The sequence below is a fragment of the Hyposmocoma kahamanoa genome, unplaced genomic scaffold (genome assembly GCF_003589595.1).
Source record: "Hyposmocoma kahamanoa isolate Upper Pololo Valley unplaced genomic scaffold, ASM358959v1 65, whole genome shotgun sequence".
Lineage (NCBI taxonomy): Eukaryota > Metazoa > Arthropoda > Insecta > Lepidoptera > Cosmopterigidae > Hyposmocoma > Hyposmocoma kahamanoa.
Genome location: NW_020653853.1, coordinates 16,923,033 through 16,944,364, shown reverse-complemented (window position 1 = coordinate 16,944,364; position 21,332 = coordinate 16,923,033). Strand labels below are relative to the sequence as shown.

At 37.0% G+C, this 21,332-nt stretch overlaps 1 protein-coding gene across 1 annotated transcript; it reads left to right on the top strand.

Annotated features, from left to right (window-relative positions):
* Positions 1–335: 335 nt before the first annotated feature.
* Positions 336–14,962, top strand: LOC113231548 (carboxypeptidase B-like). Its single transcript, XM_026465870.1, has 8 exons — positions 336–690; positions 3,161–3,349; positions 6,801–6,934; positions 8,616–8,776; positions 9,393–9,524; positions 11,591–11,678; positions 11,984–12,130; positions 14,681–14,962. Exons 1-8 carry the CDS (start codon positions 597–599, stop codon positions 14,960–14,962), a joined length of 1,227 nt encoding a protein of 408 aa, XP_026321655.1. The 5' UTR covers positions 336–596.
* The last annotated feature ends 6,370 nt before the right edge of the window (positions 14,963–21,332 follow it).

The following is a 21,332-nucleotide window of genomic DNA, read 5'->3' as shown; positions in this document are numbered from 1 at the left end:
ATGGGTTTCTGAGCGAGAAGATGAACCTGATTCCTACTATGTCTTTCTAATTTGTGAATTAAATCAACTATTGTTCCGATTAGAAATGTCAAAAGTTTGCGATCGGCCAGTTGTGAATCACAATAAAATTATGCTCCTAGACTCGGAAAAGAAGCTATTTCCGATCGGGAGAGGCAATCAAAATCAAGCTGCAGAACTTTTAGAACTAGTCGCTACAAGTCTTCCGATGCCGCACCAAACATTATATCACTTCAAATAAATTTGAACTTTTTTTTAATAAATAAGATTGAAAACTCTAAGTAATACTTTGGACTAAAAATTCTCCTCCGGCCGGTGCTAGTTGTGTGTGACTTGACCTTAAGGTTGGACTTCCTTTAGGCGTCACTTTTAAATGTAACCAATCCAATTTACACGAATCTGCCGAACTAATACCATCATCAATTCATCAAGCACGCATATTGCTGGACCTATTGCTACCAGTCAACCAATTCTTACCGACTCATATGCGAAAGTATTTGTATTGTATTGTTTTGTAACATAATTTACTATCCACACAAAAAGTACATTTGGGGCTGGCTACGTTGGAACCGCAACAAATGCGCGTACCCTATGACGACGCGCAGGTGTGGAGGACCATGCTCAGACATCGACACGAATACAAAATCATGCAACAACTAGAAAGCCATGCAGGTAACAAGTTTTACCATTTTGTTTGTAACACCACATAATAATGTCTAATTATTTATCAAAGATAAGGGTATATATAAACTCCATAATACCTCTCTTTGAAATCTTGCAATGATTAAAAAGAACGAAATAGATATTTGAGTAAACTAGGTTTTTTCGGATCTATCGCTTAATTTATTTTTTCAAGAAAACCATAGTTTCGGACCCTTTTCAAGTCCCATTACATGTCCGTAGTCATGTACATAGTCCCATATTACAAAATTGAAGACTACGTGTTAGATAAAGATGTATGAATTTGATTCAAAGTGTATTCAATAGCATTTAATTAAGTTTATTTGAAAAGAGCAATCCCTAGAGTTTCTTGCTCGTTCTTCTCAGGGAGGTCAGCGTAGTGAACGAGCAGTAGCTTAAATGTGACGTTTTCAAGTGTAAATTTATTTTACCTATGAAATAAATAATCATAGACTTTGACTTTGACTTTGACCCATTGTCACAACGTTTAACGTTTGTTTGTTTGAAAAAACAAATGTGATTTAGATAAAAAAAATAGTTTAATTTGAAAACAAAATACTTAGTTGCTTTTTTCTTCTATGCCATAATTGACTAAATTGCTTAGTACCTATACATAAAATATAGATATTATGTCTAGAGCAAATTATAATATGATAATTCCGATGATATATTATTCACTCTATGCATTTTTTTTAAGTTTAGTAATAGTCTTGGAACCAACTTCAACTCCCATAGTATATATATAGTCTGATATACCAAACAAAATACGTACCTTAAGGACTAACATATGTACATATACCCTTAGAATAATAACGCATAGAATGATAGTTTCATATCAAACGAACTGTCACAAGTGAGGCAAAAATCAAATTCATGTAGGCTAGTCTTAGTAGTAGGTTAATTTTCGGTTTTAGTGAATATTTATATAAAAATACAAGTTGAAACGCGTTACTTCCTTGTGGAATGTGATGTTAGTATCTATTTTATGTTTGTCTGACGTATTTTTACACTATTTCACCGCACATTTCGTCATTTTTAGCTAAAATTCATGATCTGTTCGCGGTGCAAGTTGACGTTGAGCACTGAAGGCCCGCCCGCTCGTGTAGGCCCATTGGGCGCGCTTCAATTTGCCTCACTTAGCGTGTGCGGACTAGGTTTCTATGCGTTATTATTCTAAGCATATACCTATAATATAATGTTAAAACGATTATTATTATATTTGATTATTAAATATGTAAGCTTATCCAAAAGATTTGTCAACTCGTCATCGTCCTCTTCACACCGAACGCGGGGGCTACACGGGTTTCATAACATGACTGCAATGTCAACGTGCAACGGAAACCGCGAAAGAGTGAATTTGTTGTGGAAATAGTGAATTTCCGAATAAAAAAAGTTTACCTTTTCCTATCCTGTAGCAATTTCCTTGAAATTTGATATTATTAAAAATTGAAATAAGCTATTTATAATAAGAAATAGCCTACCGAAGATCGCTTGAATGTCATGCAGATTGTAGTTCCGTTTATGTTGTTAATTTTATGCTGGGAGAGAGGATAAAATAAACGTATGAAGAAATATTCAACTCTACTACCACTATTTTGCACGGTTTAACCTTCGCTAGATTAGCTCATTAGCAAGGTAACTTGCTTCCAATTTTATTTATTTATTTATTCATTTAACTTAGGCAATATGATCCATATTCCATTCACCTTCCTGTTCAACCTTCACTGTTCATGCGCTCAGACTTTGGAACGCACTTCCCATTACTGTTCATGATAGTAAATCCTTAGCAATTTTCAAAATAAGTGTTAGGGAGCAATATTTATAGACTGTGCCATCCATTTTATAGGTTTATATATTAATTTAATGTTTTTGATTTTGTTTTTTTTTTATTACATAGTTTTTGTCGTGCACACAAACCCGTTATTGTAATTATTGTCTCCCGTATTTAGATCTGCAGGAAGAAATTTCTGTTACAAATAAGCAGTACCTTTTGTTTGTGTTTTCCTTGTTAGTAAATGTGTTTTTTTGTTTTTCTGTACAAAACAAAATACGTACCTTAAGGATTAACATAGGTACGTATATCTATAATATAATATTAAAACGATGCAACTAATCTGCACGAAGTGCACTTCGCATCGTTTGGCACTATCTTTTAGGTAACCTGCCTCGGAATCGCCGATATAATTATGTATCGGGCAAAACTTCTTCATGAAGGTCGACAGATATTCGATCGGCACTGACACCAAAAACGAATTAAAATTCACATTGTGACTGGACTCCAACCGCTCAATCCTCAGGATGTATTTGGCTTTTAATCTAATGCACTCGAATTCTCCTCAGTCGTTTTATCAATATTTTTTTGCAAAAAAATTGAATATATAATTTTCCTATGACATCAAAATAGCCCCATGCGAGTTTCGAATCTATTGTCTAAATATTACAATAACTTTTTTACACACAGAAATATCAATATGGAAGATCACCCGAACTCACGTAGACTACCTGGTCCATAGTAAACATATGAGTGTTGTGGAACAAATGCTGGTCGAAAACAATATGACATACATTGTGCTGATTGAGGACGTAGAATTAAATATACGTAACACTGTAATGTCTACAGAGTCATGGGCAGATGACACCCTTCGAATCGGTAACCTATTACTATTTTAATAACTGTATAAAGGTGTCATCACACTTACTCGAACTATATAAAAACAGTTGTCAACCACATTTTAAAAATTTGAAAATATTTGACTACCGTCTGTCGTTATTATGATTGTATAATATGAAATTTTACTCTTAGTACAGGGTCAAGAGCACGTCAAGCTTGACACTTAAGATTTAAATTCAACTCTATGCCGTTTTTGATAAGAACTGTCCAAAGTACAAAGTGTCAAGCTTGACGTGCTCTTGACTGTACATAATAATGTAGGTCTTTCTGACCGGTTTAATGCGATTTCGCTCGATAAGTGTGGTGACTACCTAATATCTATAAAAATTGCTGAATAATACTTATCTGCTGAATTATAACTTTATCTATACACATATCATAAACCCTCTATGATTTGTTCAAAAACCACAAATTACAACCAGATTGAATTCGATTTTATTATTACATTCAATTTCGGACATCTCTGAAAAACAAAATAATTTGATTCCACCTCAATTCTAATATCAGTCGAGATGAAGTTTTATTCGAAATGAAATGTAAATAGTAAACAATTTTGACAAATCTCACACCGCAGTTACTTGATATCGAACGATATCTAGTTGAGAAAAGTTTATTTGCCGCCATTTCGCCAGTCGTAACATGCGATTCCTGGATAAAGCAGTGTATGTTACTGTACATAATTAGGCATTAATACACTCGTGTGATGTTTCATACAACCATACTCGTATTTTAATGCCTTTCATTATGTAACAGTCACATTAATATATAAAGGTACAAGTTTAGACTCACTTAGAAAAATAGAACGCATACTTCCCGATATGGTAGAAAAAAGATATTTATACCGTTGTACGCGGATAGGCTCCAAGGCAAAGAATCAAATATGAAAAGACCTGAATGTGGAAAATGTAAACGAGTGATCAACGGCCTGCAAAAACTATAATACATGGGGGGATTTTTGTGCATTTTTATGAGAACACACAACCTGGGCAATTTCCGTAAAAAATGTTCGAAATTCAAATAAACAAGATGGCCACCATACAAATTTCAAAGCCTCCTATCACGGAAACTATTAGAGATAGGTAGGAGGTGCTTGAAGGAATGTCATAGAGGGTAACACTGGTCAACTGCCTGGGTTAAAAAAATTCAAGATGGCGATTTCAAAATGGCGGCCGAAGAATAACTTGCTTCGATCCGGCTGAAAATTGGCATGCGAGTGTTTTAAGGAGTCTTTAATCATAATTAGGGGTCAAAAATTTATTTTCGCCATTTTCAATATGGCTGCCATGTAAGTGTTTGTTCGTTAAAAATAGCTGCCGAAAGAGATTTGCTCTGATTCGACCGAAAATTGGCATTGTGAAGGCCACTGTTTAATAATAATTTGCGGTCAAAATTTATTTTTCGCTATTTTTCAATATGTCTGCCATACAAACTTTTTGGCGGCACATGGAAATTTGCTCTATTTCAGCTGAACCTCTATGGGTGTTTAACAATAGTTTGCAGTCAAAATTTACTTTTTGCCATTTGTCAATATGACCGCCATTAAAGAGCTATGTTAATTTCAATTGATTGAATGATTCAAAGCACTAGAAATCATACTCAAGTCCTTGCCATTAGGGTCGTATTTCCAGTGCTTGAAATCATACTCAAGTCCTGACTTGAGCATTGAGTAGAGTTCTGGAATACGACTCTGAGAGTCGAAGGACTTGAGTATGATTTTCAGTGCTTTAAATCATACTCAAGTCCTGACTTGAGCATTGAATAGAGTTCTGGAATACGACCCTAAGACACTTGGGATAAGAACAGTCCAAAGTGTCAAGCCTGATGTGCTCTTGGCCGCTTCTTGCCTGTGGACCACCTGATTGGTTCACCTCGGTGGATGTGGATCTCGGGCAATTTTTCTTCCCGTGGTTCACCTATGTTCACCCAGTAAGTTCTCTTGTGAGTCTTCTTGTTTTAAAACTCCTTAACATTTCAATTGCAAAGATAATATACATGACTATTATAATGTCTATTAATTGACAATTTGATGAATATTTATTGATTGATGGCATAGTTACTTTATACTGATGTAGGTACCTAAATACAACACACAAAAACTTTCTTATTTGAAATAGTCCGACACTAAGTTGCATATATGTTGGCCTATTAATTTTGAATTAAAATACAAATTAGATTGATATCAATGTTAACAAATATAATACGTCGTCTTGAAGCGAAACCTCGCATACGCCATTTTACATACTTTGTTTTTACTGATTTTTGTTCAAACTAAAATTTATAAATCTCTTAGTCTATTTTTATTGAATAACATGATATTTTTACTACCATGATATCCATTTATTTTTTGTGAAAATACTCGCCTAGTCTTTTACTATTAAATAACTATACAAAGATTCGCAACAACTTCATAGAGATTCGTAAGACGAGATCTTACGAATATCTCTATGAAGTTGTTGCGATCCATTGCTAAGTTGACAAAGCGGTAGCCACATTGAGACGACAGATGCTAGTTCGAGTCTAATGGGATCGTAAGATTTTTTTTTGTTTGTCCGATCTTTGTAACATTAATTATAAACCTTGCTTAAATACGTTATTAAAGTAATATATGCTTATCAAAAGTAATCTAGAGGTCAAGTACGTTTTTGTTAATTACTGAAAGTCAGGTTTTTTAATTAAAAAGTGAAACACAAAAGAATTTTTTTCAAATTTTCAAATTCAAATCATAAAATTGAACAAAAATCCATTGGTGTCATTACTTGACTTACAAATAAATGGACGACGGGTCTAATACAAAAACCACGAAAAAAATGTCCCAAGTCAACCTATTTAAACGTAGTGACATGTAAAGGAATATGAAAAAGCTAAAACGTTGAATTTAAATTGTAATGTCATCGCAGTACTGTCTAATTTTGCTTGCTTCGCTGTCAGTCGAACAAACGAAGACTAAATCGTGAATGACGCTCTGTATATGATTTTAACGCCCTATAAGTTGGGACACTTTTTAGCGCGGACCCGACGTCCATATAATTGTAAGTCAATGATTGATGTTAAAAAAGATTAAAAAACCTGATTTTCAGTAATTGGGAAAAACGTGCTCGATCCCTTGACACTTTCGATGTATGTTGCATCTAAAAGAGAAATAAATGAAAATGCCAAATATAAACATTATATTTTGCACCACATTTTTTATCCTGAAAAATTATATACAAATCACATACCGTGATATTCACTCTGAGACGATGATATTATTATCATCTACCTAAGTCATCTACAAGCAAATTCGTTAATTAGTACAAACTAGTTAAAGCGGTTGTAGATATAGCAAAAGAGAAATTGGGTCGAACTGGTAATGTAGTACAAGCAAAATATCAGTTTAAAGTAGTCTACGCAATAAATTCAGAATTTCTCCTCCCCACCTTACTCATTTCAGGTCACAGACTGAATTGGAAGAAGTTCCCTTCTCTAGAAGTCATCAATGAATACATTCAATATTTGAAAGAAAATTATGCATCTATCTGCACCATTAAAACAATTGGATATTCTATCGAAAATAGACCTATACAGGTAAATAATAATAATAATAATAACGCACACACTCAACATAGCCCCGCACTAGGGAAACCCTGTGTTGCGGGTGCCATGGACACACACACATAGACAACCACAAATTACACCCAAGCTCACGAGAGAAATAAATGTAGGCCATACAAATATTTCTCCCGGCCCGGGAATCGAACCTGGGACGTCTGCGTGGCAGTCCGACATGGTAACCGTTCGGCCACAGAGGCAGTTATATAAATAAGATTTAAAAAACGATACTTTGTAGAGGTGAAGCTGCAGAACCTTGAACACTGCCGTAAAGTTGCCTGCTTGTCGGTTTTCTACAGGATATAACACGGAGAGTGCGAGGGAATTGTATTAATGTTTTTTTCACCTCACTAGCTCGGAGAGGCTTTCTTTCTCATTAGAAATCTGCGGGCAAAAGCGATTTTTGCAAATATCATAATATAAATATAAATCCGTTGGTATGTTTTATTCTTATTATTATTGACATTAAATTGACAATGATAAGTAATTGTGTTTATTAAATTATTTTAATTCATCGAATAACTAAAATAATTTCAATAATCACTTACTCACACAAAATAAAAGTACAAGCAAGAATAAAAATTGATGTGTAAAATCAGAATGCATCCAAAGTTAAACTTTTTGTTTTCATTAAAAAAAACTGATGTTTTATCTTGTTTATATTGTTTGTTATTTATATTGTTTATAGTTCAACTGTTTTTCTTTCATATACCATTTTTCTCAATATAATGAGGTGAAAAGTTGTACGTTTCGCTCGGCAGCAAAGTTGTTTTGCGTTTTGTGCCTTGAAACCCTCGCTACGCACAGGAATCTATTTTTTTCTTGATTTCCTTCGCTTGCTTAGGTTTCAATACAAGCACTTGCGTCAAACAACATCTTTACAGCCCTGCGTAACAAATAACAATATTTTCTTAATTTGAGCGGCGTATAATCGACGTGGCGAAGATTTGTTTTATTTTAATGAAATAACTTCAGATAGAAATCATTTTAATATTACACTTAAAGGACATCTACTATAAAAAGTGCATGAAAAAATTCGAACATAATTTTATTTCTGTCTAAATTTGTTCAAGGTCATGGGAGAATGAGGCTCAATTTTCATTACCGCCGAACGGAATGGAAGTGAATTTTTGTATAGCATAGAACTTTCTGTCAATTGTGTAACGTACAAAGTAGATATGAGACGAAAATGCAGGTCTGGTGCATCTTCTGGAGAATTTCCGTTCCATTTTAACTACATTTATTTAGGGGCTTTGATCATTATTGAACATGTCAGCCCTATTAGAACAACAATACATCAGGAACACTCTTAATAAAATCCAAACAGATAAATCAAAGTACTATCTAACAAAACATGTATGTATAGTATAAAATCTTAACGGCTCTACATGTTGGCTCCGAGAACACGGATTGAAATCACCAGTTCGTACATACATTACACAATTATCATAAATTTGATTATGCTTTAATGGTTACAAAAATTCACTTCCATTCCCTTCCGCAGTAATGTAAATTAAGCGTTAAACTTCCCAAAATATTTATACTCATATCATTTTAATACAACTGTACAGTTTTTCCTTGAACGTATCATATTCTACTATGGCATCAGCGTATGTTCCTGTTAAAGAACTGACTACTATAATAATTATCTACATAGCTGGTACACGTGACCAACGGCGACCCTTCGAACAAGCCTATAGTGATAATATCTGGACAACATGCGCGGGAATGGATTGGCATTACAACGTCTCTTTACATCCTCAACAACCTTGTCACCAAGTTTGACAAACAGCCGGAATATATGAAGAATAAAGATTGGTAAGCTTTGTAATATCCATCTAAACTAGCTGAGCGAGAGCCGGAGAGAGAAAAAGGAGAAAAATGAATCAATGCTAATATTTATTTTGGCCACTGCCTTACCTACCGTATTAGTAGTAACATTTTTCGTCCTTCGGGACAGATCAAGGTGTCTAATTGGCGGTACTGCCAGATCTTATATTGTAATTATTATTCAATAGTCAAATTTTGTGACATTTTTTATTTCCTAACTTCTTTTAACTTTTTTTGTTTTAAATTTTTTTTAAAAAGCCCGCAAGGATACCAATTTCTGAATATATTGATATGTAAAAGTAAAAACAAACAAGCGGGCACAGGACGTTGAGTTAGAAAAAAAATGGCGGGTTTTTATAGTTTTTTCACTAATTAATTCTTCAAGTATATATTACGTGTCGATTTTCTCAATTGTTTATTACCTTTTTAAGCTAATGGCGTTATAGACAATGCTCAATAAATAAATAATACTAATTACGTTGAGGTCTTTTCTTCGCAAATAAGATAAAGTCGAGCGCTTAGACGTTTGTTTACATGATGGTGGCCCAAATCCGCCAAAATTTACTACAATAAACTTATATGTTAACTATATTGTATTCATTAGGTACATAGTTCCGGTGGTGAACCCTGATGGCTACTTATACACCACGTATGATCGTTTGTGGAGGAAGAACCGCCGCATGATACAAGAGAACAAAGGAGGATGTAGCGGGGTAGATGTTAATAGGAATTGGGAGTAAGTTTATCACCAGTATTAATTATAGTTTGAAATCTTGATACAACAATGGGACTTATATGGATAAAGTCCATTGTTGGGCACGAATGTATGTACTCACCAAAGATATAACAAATAACTTGGTACAGTCACGTGCACTGACGCGAAAACAAGTAGCGAAACCTCGATCAAATGTTGTACCTAATATTACATAAATAGATTACCTACCTATGCCTACTTATGTATTTTTGGAAGATGTTTTACAGGAATACTGTCTTCGAAAATCGAAATGGAAATTCATTACTTACAAGTGTCAAAATTGTTTGAGCGTTCAAATGTACCAAAAATATCTAAAAAAAAATTAATAAAAATCGTCTCATGAAAACAAATTTTGGGTGCACTCTTAATAGTTTTCAGACGAATTTCAGTTTAATTAAAAGTGGCTTCATATGTTCAGGCGTTCTCCGTCCAACATCCGTCCGAAACAATTAGCGCCCAGTTACACGAGAAGAAAGTTGTCGCGCGGCCGCCACGCGGCGACCGCCCAGTTACCACGCCTTCATGTACATTAAAGGCGAATCTGAATTCTATTTAATATGCAACCACATTTAAATTCCTCTCAATAAAATTGCCGTGCGGCCGCCGCCCTGCCGCCGTGCGGTCGTCGCGCGGGCCGCCGCGTAGACCAAATTCAAGCCAGGCTTGCCCACGTGCCCGGAACGCTCATTTAAATTAAAGCGTAAAAGTTAAACAAGTAGAGCGTATTTTGCCATGACAGTTAGAAGCACGCGGTCGCTGCGCGGCGGCAACGCGGGGTGAACGCGATGAAGTTCGTGTCGAATAAAAGCGCCCTTACTGTCAAATAAGTAATACTCGACCACATTAAAAGAAGCGTGATGTGAATGAAGCTTCATACTTCGCATTGTCTTTTAATTGGTCGAATATTACTTATTTGAAACAGCAATTGTTTCGGATGGAACAACGAAAGTAGACCTTGGATATGTTTAATAGGTTCGATTTGAACTCTAAGACAAATTTTATTCCAAACGTTTCATCAAACCAATGTATTCCTTTAAATTAAGCACCACCTGCGCGTCCCTTTAACAAAACAGAAAATACTTTTGTTGGTTGCTGAAGCTCATTTCTCCTGTGCTTTTTTGCTGAGGCCGCATTTGTGCGTTTATCGACCCGAAGCTTTGCACAATGCTTTGCACAATACACGCAAATGTAACCAACCATTATCGACTATCGTTGCGAATGTTCGAGCTGCTTACAAGTTATTGCTCGGGTGGCGGCACATCGAAACACGCTTGACGTATCGTGCTGCGTGGTCAGACTAGTGTTGTTCTTTTGCGACTGTTGTTCACGGACTGATTCTGATTTCCGACAGAAGAGTGTTGGACGAACAGTAGTATACAGTCTGTTAACAAAAATGTATCGGAAGAAACGTCTGTTGTTACACCTACTACTACGCCACTGTCGAAAGCAACGTAGAAGCTCACGATAATGCTGAATCAGTCCTTTTATTGCATTATAAAGAATAGCTATGGAGAATCAAAGCAAAAAATTGTGCATCCCTAAGCGCGATTCAGCATAGCAGTCACAGACCACATAAGTGATAGCAACACGTGCACGCGTCTTGCTGGTTGCAAGTCCTACGCGGCACCGCCGCCGATGTACATCGTGTGTCATACTTGGATATTACCATTCTATTTAGGACGCCGCAGTAGCACCGTTTCGTGTGATTTGGCTCTAATGGAGTGGAGTGACGAAAGGTATTGAAGTTGTAAAATAACGCTGAGTCCATCATTTAGGCTTCGAAAAATGTCGATCACAAAAAATGATGAAAATATTATAAATGAGTAAAATGTATATATGTCTGGAAAAAGTATTATCGTTTTGGACTATTACACAATAATTCGTTCAAAATTACGCTGCTAATGTGACCACTGAATTAGCGCGATACTGTTTAGCGAGCAAAACATGATACGGCACGCATTACTTCGTGACGATAAACGCAGGTCAAATGACCTTACACTGTATACAGTTTTGACTATGAAACATGTCTGTTTAACCTAATATTTCAGTAAAAGTTGGGAGCATAGCTTGGATTATTGCTCAGAAACCTACTCTGGATCCAAACCTTTTTCAGAGCCTGAACTTCAAGGTTTGCGGGTAAGAACCAATCTCCTGATGACCCTATTTAATTTATTCTGAGATATAAGAAACAAAAGCCAAATTCTGAGAGAGGAGTCGGTTACTTATCTAACTATATTAACTAGATCACAACTGTGAACTAAAGTGTAAAATGGAAAACCTACTGAAGCCTGCTTTCACCAGCTCCGAGTATTACAAATATTCCTTTACGATTAAGGCTGCACAATTGTGGAACGAACTCTCATCTGAAATGAAAGAATTTAGCGATCTATATCTAATGACAGTTTGCCAAACTAATGTTTTCCTTCCTCCTCTAAATTTAGGACCTGATAGAAAATCTAAGAGGTAATGACATGGCATTCCTGGACATCCATTCTTACGGTCAGCTGATCGGATACCCTTGGGGCTACACACATACACTCAGCCAGAACGTAGAAACACTTAAATACATCGCTGCTGGAATGTCAGAGGTACACACTTTTTTTTTACGTGGGGAAATCTTTATAGATACCCCTAAGCCCAGGGAGACTCAGGGGTTATGTGGGAAGTCTCTCTCCAGACTGGAGGATCTACCCCACTAAAACCCCCCGAATTTATCTCCCGCCGGTTGAGTCGGCGCCGTGCGGTCGGTGCACATTCACCACGACGCCGCCCGGCCGCCCTGGCTTGCGCCAGGGCTCCCACGCCAACGGAGGGGCAGATCAGTTGTCCTCCGACCTGCCCCCCAGACGAGTGAGGCCGTGCAACGCAGGCTCCGGAGTCCCTGTCCAGCGCCCGCTGGCCTCACTAGGGGATCAGGCGAGCTGCGAACTGTCTTCGCCTTCTCCCCGCCCAGATATTTCATCTAGGACCTGACCAGGACCGATACTCCCGCGATGGAGATGTGGGCGCCTGCCGGCACCGCCCAGCCGGTACGGCGACCTCGAGCCCCAGCAGTTGTATTCGGCGGACCACCATGTCCGCCGCTACTGAGGCTCTTCGGGCCGCTTCCCTCGTCTGGTAGAGCACCACCCTGTCCTCCAGGTAGTGCTCCACCAGACGGCTGAGATACCTGGGAATCTCGTGGTACCTTAGCGCCGCGAAGCAGCGAAGGGGAGAGTGCCGAAGGCGTTGGCTATGTCCAGACACACAGCCACTACACCCTCCCTCTCGCTGTTAGCCTTCTCCACGATGTGTCGCAGCGACTCCAGGGCGTCCAAGGTGGAGAGTCGAGCCCTGAACCCGTACTGCGACACATCCCTGCCTGTCCTCCTCAGGTGTTCGTTGATCCTGGAGGCGATAATTCGCTCCAGGATTTTCGTCACCTCGTCCAGTAGGACGAGGGGTCTGAACCCCGAGGGGGAGTCCGCAGTTCGGCCCGGCTTGGGTATCAGGACGAGCCTTCCCCCCTTCCAGCATCTCGGGAACAACCCCGTCCTCAAGCAGTCGTCCATGATTTGCTTGAGGCGGGTCCCGAGATGCTTCAGGGCGATGCGGAGGACTCGTCCCGGCACCCCGTCCGGGCTAGGGGCCTTCTTCCGCCCCCGCAATCGCCCCACCGCCCACTCCATCTCCCCCTCGGTGATTTCCGGGGGTTCCTCTGTCTGCCCTCCATCTGCTCTGGGGGGCCCCACGGCCGGTGGGGTGAAGGGCTGCGGTTCGGGAAAGAGGCCCTCCACCACCCGGTTGAAGAGATCCAGCTCCGGTGACTCCATGGGGGATGCGCCGTACATTGTACCTAAGGATTATTATCTTTTATTTATTTGATGATTTATTACCTTTGTGCAATAACACCAGAACTAATCAGTGCATGTGACATTTTATAAATCGATGCTGTGAACGCATTGCGTTTTCCAGCAAATACTGAGTTTGTGACCGCACACAGTCATAGCCCGTAAACCGGGAAACCGTATATCACTGGTGCCATGGACACATACATAGAGAGCCACAAATTACACCCAAACTCACGGGAGAAATAGATGTAGGCCAGACAAACATTTCTCCCGGCCAGGAAATCGTACCCGAGACCTCTGCGTGAGTCCATGATAACCGTTCGGCCACTGAGGCGTTAAATAGCTATTGTTCTTTTGTGTGAATAGTTCGTTAATTTTTTTATATTTTTTGTTTTGTTTCGTAATTATTTATTTATGTTTTACATCGAATTGATTTGATTGTTTTGTTTTTGTTCTAAATGTTTTGACTGTTTTGTTTTTCTTCTGTTTTGTTACTTTTCTTTTTTCTTTCTTTTATGGTGAATCATTGTGGTAAATAAATAAATTGTGTTTTCTTCTTCTTTCGAATTACAACTTTGCAAAACAGAGATTCAAAGATTCTGCGAAAGAAACTAGTCTAACTAACTTTTATGCTTCAATACGAGTCTTTTAAATCAAAGAGTTACACTCATTATATTAACGTGTTATGTTAGGTAGGCTCGCCAGGGCCCTGGACCCCCGGCAACCATTAAACGCCCCCTTAAGGGGTCCATGGACCACAGATTAAGAAACCCTACTAGAAGAAAATTTCTGCTACGACGCAGCAATCGGCAAAAGCACGATCCTCGCGCGAATGTGTTAATATTGGTTTTACAGCATCGACATTTTTTTTAACAAGTCGTGCGTCTGATTGTAAGCTACACGCCTGTGCATAACAGTTGCAGTGCCAGCTTTAAATCGCAAATATCTGAGGAGCCACTGCGCCCGTCGCCCTGAGACATAACTTAACAAGTCCCATGTTCCTGTAACTGCACCAGCAGCCATACCCTTCAAAACCGGAACACAGTAATGCTGACATTACTGCTTGGCGGCAGAAATATATAAGGTGGCAGTACTACCCTGGACGAACTCTTTCACAAGGAGCTTTACTGCTGCTTAATAAGTCCATCAAGCCAAATTTATGTTGTCAATCCTTTTTTTTATTACATAATACGGACGGGGGTTTGGTTTTGTCAGCCTACTGTATTCTTACCCCACACTGGCAGATGTATATGTACATATGTATGTGTAAACTTAAAACAGTTCTGTAATAAACGAAAATTATTTCAGGCAGCATTCAATGCAACAAAACACAAATATGAATATAATTCAATCTACAAACTATTCCCTCATTATGACCACATAAACGGAGTCAGTATCGACTGGGTTCACTCCTTAGGGGTCATGAGAACCTTCGTCATAGAATGCAGGGACACTGGATACCAGGGGTTCACGGTCGGTGAAGACCAGATAGAAGAGAACGGTATAGAGATATTAGCAGCCGTGAGATTTCTGGCCAAAGACATGGATCCCCAAGTCATGCGTAGTAATTATCGTCACTCATGGTTTTGATTAGTAATAAAATATTTGTTCTTATGAAATGTTTTTTTAATTACTTCAACTATCCTCATCATCATTAACCCATTTATACGTCCCACTGTTGGGCACGGGTCTCCTCTCAGACGAGGGTGTGACAGTGTGACCTCCTTGCATGTCCCTAAATGAACCTTACACACATATTTTGGAGCCGTTCCAATTTATTGAGCAGAGTGACTGACAAATCCGGGTAGCAAATTCGGTGTAGTCCAGTATCAGATGGAGAATGCTCTGGCCAAAGTAATTTTAGTTTTAGTATGCAAAAAGTTTTTAAGCCTTCTCAGGGAACAATGCACACCAAACACCTTCCTGCTAACCTCAGCAACGTGCGGCTTCCAAGTCAGACATTTATCGAAAATTACCACCAAACTCCTAACTGTGTCCACAAAAGGAATTCGGACACCATCAAAAACCACATGGGGTAAGGAGTATAGGTCTATACGAGAAGTGAACCAAGTCTACCTATAATAATGGATTGTGTTTTGGACGGGTTAACTTTTAGGCCAAAGGAGTGTCTCCATTGACGGATGGACTCGAGGTCAACATTGATAGCATAAATAGCACTTGGTAAGCCTTGGAGAGATGACTGGGTGTAAATTTGGAGATCATCAGCATATAATAAGTATAGTAAGTAGTAGTAGTATAGTAAGTTTGTCAAGCAGCATCCATTTATTCAAAATAGCCATTCAAATAAACCCACGTGCAAAAAGAAACCCTAATAGACTTGTTGTAGACCATGTACCTAGGACTTCTACTAAAAAGTCCGTACTACACATGTATAAAAATTTATAATAAACTACCCAATGAAATAAAAAAACTGACATATACACAAATGACTACAGAATTGTACAAATGGTTAGTTGTAAAAAAAATTTACAGTGTGAATGAATTCTTGGAACAATAATTATGTATTATTATAAAAAAAACCTTAAATATTTTTTGTAATTCTTGACATATATAAAATATGTATTTTGTTTTTGTAACTTTGACTTTTTTTTTTGTAATTCTTGAATTTTTATTTTTTATTTTCATTTTAATTCTTGACATACTTAATCTGTGAAAATTGTGACTTATTTATTTAAAATTGTAATAGTCAATCAAGAGAATATTATTAGACATTTGCATGCTATCGGATATGCGAAACATGTTTGTACTGGTTTTCCTTTTTTTTGCTACAACTTTTATACCATGTTTGAAGCAAATAAACAAACAAACATAGATGATAGGAAGAAGTAAGAGAGTGTATAATAGAATTAATAAACAAAGAAAATAAGAGAGACTCGGTGATATTTTTTGCAATTTGCATCAGATGGTTCACATTTGTACTTGGCTTTCGCACGATCCTTCTTCTCCATAAAGTTACGAAGGTCACTATTCAACCACGGTGCAGGATCTTCCTGATACGAACAGGCCGAACCGATGCATGTTTGTCTGAAAGTTGAGTGAGTAGCGACGTAAATAAGTCGACCTGATCAAATTTACGCTCCAAAATTACGTTGCAGCAAAATTTTAGGCATAGCCTTGGGCACGCGTATCCTGTATGACAGGTGCACGAGATCGTGATAAGAAAAGGCATCGGCCAAGAATTGACCAAGCTTGGTGACAAGTTCAGGGGAAGAGACAGCTATGAGGTCCAGAAGAGAGGGAGTACAATAGGGAAATGATGCGTAGCATTAGATGGAAGAATATGTAAGTTAGAGGAATTTATAACTGAACGAACACTACGCGAACGTGAATCACTTTTAAGAAGGCAGGTATTAAAATCACCCATCAGTATGGTATGATCATAGTAAGGAGCAAAGTCTTCGAGAAGCTTTTCAAGAGCGGAGAAGTAGTCAATCCTCAGAGATGGGCAACAGTAAACTCCCAGAAATAGCTTACGATGGGACAAAGTAACTCCTAAAAACAGATCTTCTGCAATATTGGGTGGAGGGGGTTGAGGTGAAGTATTGAGGATTGCAAAAGCAATATGGCTACGAAGATAAATAGCTACCCCATCGTGAGAGGAACTAGTAAGGTTGTTACGAATCAGTTGGAAACCTGGAAGACAGAAAGAAGTAATAACGTAATAACGTACACACTCAACATAGCCCCGCACTAGGGAAACCCTGTGTCGCGGGTGCCATAGACACACACATAGACAACCACAAATTACACCCAAACTCACGAGAGAAATAAATGTAGGCCATACAAATATTTCTCCCGACCCGGGAATCGAACCTGGGACCTCCGCGTGGCAGTCCGGCATGGTAACCGTTCGGCCACAGAGGAGAGAAGTAGAAGCAAGACAAGGATTTAAAAAGGTTTCGGACACAAGAATAGCGTGAATATTTTTGTTTTTGTCGTAGCTAGCATTTCCGCATAATATGCTGGAATACTCTGCGCATTGATGTGTACTACATTTAAATTCTTAGGTACTTCTAAGAAGGTATTGTGCAGTAACTCATCAATGGCAGGCTAACTGTGAAAGCTGTCGTCTGAAGACTCAGAGGATATGACATAATGTCTTATATGTAACTCACTTAGATCATTTATTGAAATATCCATAGTTATTAATCAGTATAAAAGTAGTAACAAATATTAATAATAACACTACAGCTGAAATTTAAATAAAAAATAAAAATGGAATGGATAAATTTATTATTATAATATATCTCTTGTTCTGAATATTATTATTTTTTTTAAATTTATCTGTTGTTTAAAATTAAAAAAAAAATATTCAGAACAAGAGATACAACTTGTGGAATGCATAGAATGAGCAAGCGGGATAGAAAATATGTGAACGTTAGTGCTATTTATGAGTTTTATGACAGAACAAAAGCTCATCCATACCAATTACTATTCAAAAAGAGACAAAAAATAAAATGTTACGTATTACATGTAGAGGTGGGCGTTTCAATACAAAGCACTTTAAAAAGTCTACATTTTAAAATAAGCGCATAGGCACGCTTTTCATTTTAAGCGTAAGCGTTGTTTTTAAACAAAGTCTATGCGCTTAAACGTTTTTCTAAACGACTTTTTAAGCGTCAAACTAAAAAGCGTTTAGATGAAAAGCGCTTTCACAAGCACACTTTTTAAACGTACGTTTTAACGTTAAAAAATAAGCAATTTTTTTCCATTTCAACGGTTAACAACACAAAAGTTAAACAACTTATGTTTTTGAACGCTATTAAACGCTAATGAACAAAATTATATTTTTATTATAATAATATAACTCGTTTTTTACAAAAAAAACTTACCTATACCTTTAGTGGTCTACTCTTGCGTTTCGCTATCAACACAAAGTTGCATGCTTTTTTTAACATAAAAGTCTATGCGCTTAAACGTTTTCTAAACGATTTTGTTAGTTTCAAACTAAAAAGCGTTTAAGTAAAAAAGAGTTTAAAAAAGCACGCTTTTTTAAAAAAGCGTAATGCTTAAACGTTTAAGAAAATAAGCAGTTTTTTCCATCTCTAATTGTAGTGTATGCACATAATGTACCACAAACATTAGACAATATAAGTTACACTGCGGCCCGCCGTTCCCGCACTACGACACTAGAAAGTGGTGTGAGCGGACGTATCGCACGTGTACGTGAAGTAAACACATGTTGTTTCATTGAGCTATCCCTATACTAAGTAGCGTAAACGCCACAAATGGCGACGAGGATAAAGAACGTGAGTAGAATTAATAATATTTCGAAATGTCGTCGAGGTTATCAGCTCCGACTCAACTTTGTTAAAAAAAAAAAGAAAGAAGTGGAGGTATGTATCACTATTTCAAATCATTAGAATCCATTTCACTAAGGCATATAAATATAATATCTGCATATTGGAAGTATGTGGCGTGCGTGAGTTGAAATGATTCTTTTGATGATTGATTGAAGTCCATTAAATAACATATTATCCGCATACCATGGTGTACACACCCGTGTCGTATTCTATTAGCTCGAGAAATGATATAAACAAACTTATACCGTTGGCTACTAAACTAGCCCAAAACACAAGTGCCTGCTAATACTTACAAAAAATAAATGTTCTCGTTGTTGTGTAGTTTGTATTACCTGTATTGAAATTGCTAACTTACATTGCAAGATTACGTATGAACTACAAATTACGATGTTCACCTACGACTATACGTAATATGTGAGTGACTTTACAGGGAAATTGATAACCAGAGTAGATTTGTTGCTTGCAATTTAAACAAACTTCATGTTAAAAATATTTAACTAAAAAAAAATAATAATTAAAGAAAATAAACTTTGACCAACATTACGTTATTAATTCAGCAGTGCCAATCCTTTCTTTGCTAATTAGACATGGCCTGCAAAAGTGTAAGCAGCAGCTTACATTTTGTGAACATCTTTGTCACTATATTAAAATACTTACCTACTCATTGAATGACTGGTTTATGCTGTCCTTTCAAAAAACTGATTCATAACAACATTCCCGTTTGTTGGCATTAATATGGTAATTATCATGAAGTAGTGATGTTGGAAATAATAAAGTACAATCAGCAACATCTAAAAGAAAAAATGTTTTCAACAAATACGCTTGATATTGATAAATTCGACTACACAACAACAAATAGTGCCTGTAACTATTAGCCGAATAGAACAACAAATATGAAGGAGTGAAAACACCTTGAGTGCCCCATAAGGTGAAAATTGTAATGTTTTATAAGTAATGGAAGTTACTTATAAAAATGTTAAGTCAGTTTATAATCTATATGGTCATGAAATACGAAGGAGTGATCCATGAGTTGTAAATTGGAGTTACGTCAGTGTACGCACTCAAAACTGAAAATTATAAGTTATATCAGGTATGCGATCAACATGACCATAAAATGCGAAGGAGCGCAAAATCCTACAGTTCCTCTTAGACAGGAGCTATGCTTGTTTATGAAAATTGACAATGTTTGGTCTACAATTGTCTCAAGGTTTAATCCTATATATCGATAACTAAGTACTATGGCGGCCTATCTCAAAAGCTAGTGATATGTCAGGTCCATGTAGTGTGTGGTACGCAAAGTTAACGAATACCACCCCAATGTTGTCATTAATCTCTTATTATACCTAACGAAAACATTTGTAGTCTAATTCACATCAAAATTTTGCCTTTTGTGAATAAATGTCAGAAAAAAACAGGATCAATTTCAAGTTGAACCGCTATTCTTGAAAAGCAGCGATATGCAGGTAAGCATACCTGTTCGTTTTGTTTCCAATTTAAGTGAATCTCCTTCTGTCCATAGTAAAGCAGTACAGCACTTGATGCAAAACGAAAAAGTGACAATGAACCTTAGAGCATATCGATGAACTATGTGACGAATTCAAAGTAGCACAAGGGTGTCTAAGCACATAGCTCGTAGAAAAGTCAATCGTGGTCAAACTGGTTGATTAAATCGTATGGCTCACATGATGATACCTTCAAGTATTTTAATTCACATAATCATTTCATATTGGTGCGAATTGATATGTGATAATATACCCAAATAAGAACTGGTAACTACTTTACAAGTACCTAGGTATCAATAATCGCTGAAGTGTCAATTATTGACGTATATTTAATTTCATTTACACCTTGCATCAATAAATAAAGTGATTAGTGGATATTTTACACTGAAAAAAAAAGTTGTGTGTATGGTGTTAGATTTATTAATCCAAACGGAAAATATTGCTCTTATAACCCAAGGAATAGTTACAGGTATTATTTAAGTGGTAAGGTGATCTAGTGCAATTTTGTAATATAATAACAAAAATCAACACTCAAGTGACTCGAAGTAGAATAACCTGAGTAGTTTAAATAAATACGTTTACCACAAGTAACTTACACTTACTACTTACGTATAACTTCACGCAAGCTGGCCTAGTGCTTGATCGTTAAATTGATATTATAATAAAGGGTAACTATAATTAATTATTTATTCATTCAATAATTATAAATAACAAATTTATTTTGCAGTTATGTATAGCAAGTAATATATGCAATAATACTGATCGCGATGTGCATTACGTTACAAGGCACATAAAGTTCCGAGGCGCATTAAATTGTGACGAGCATTAAATTGCGAGGCACAGTAAACTAATATAAAAAAATGCATCATTTTGATACAATATGCAAAATCATGGTTTAACAAGTATACATTATTTTATTACTTATTAATTTACTTTATTTTGCAAGTACCTTCTTTTAAATTACTTTATATTGAAATTAAATACAATTATTTACAGATTCAGGCATTACTTTCAGAAAATCCAAATGAATAAAAATAAAGTAAATTAATTTGCTACTCCGCGAACGCTTTGATGGTTAGATCGACGATTCATTATGGCCACGCTCTCTAATTTAATGGATACGCAAATTAAAAC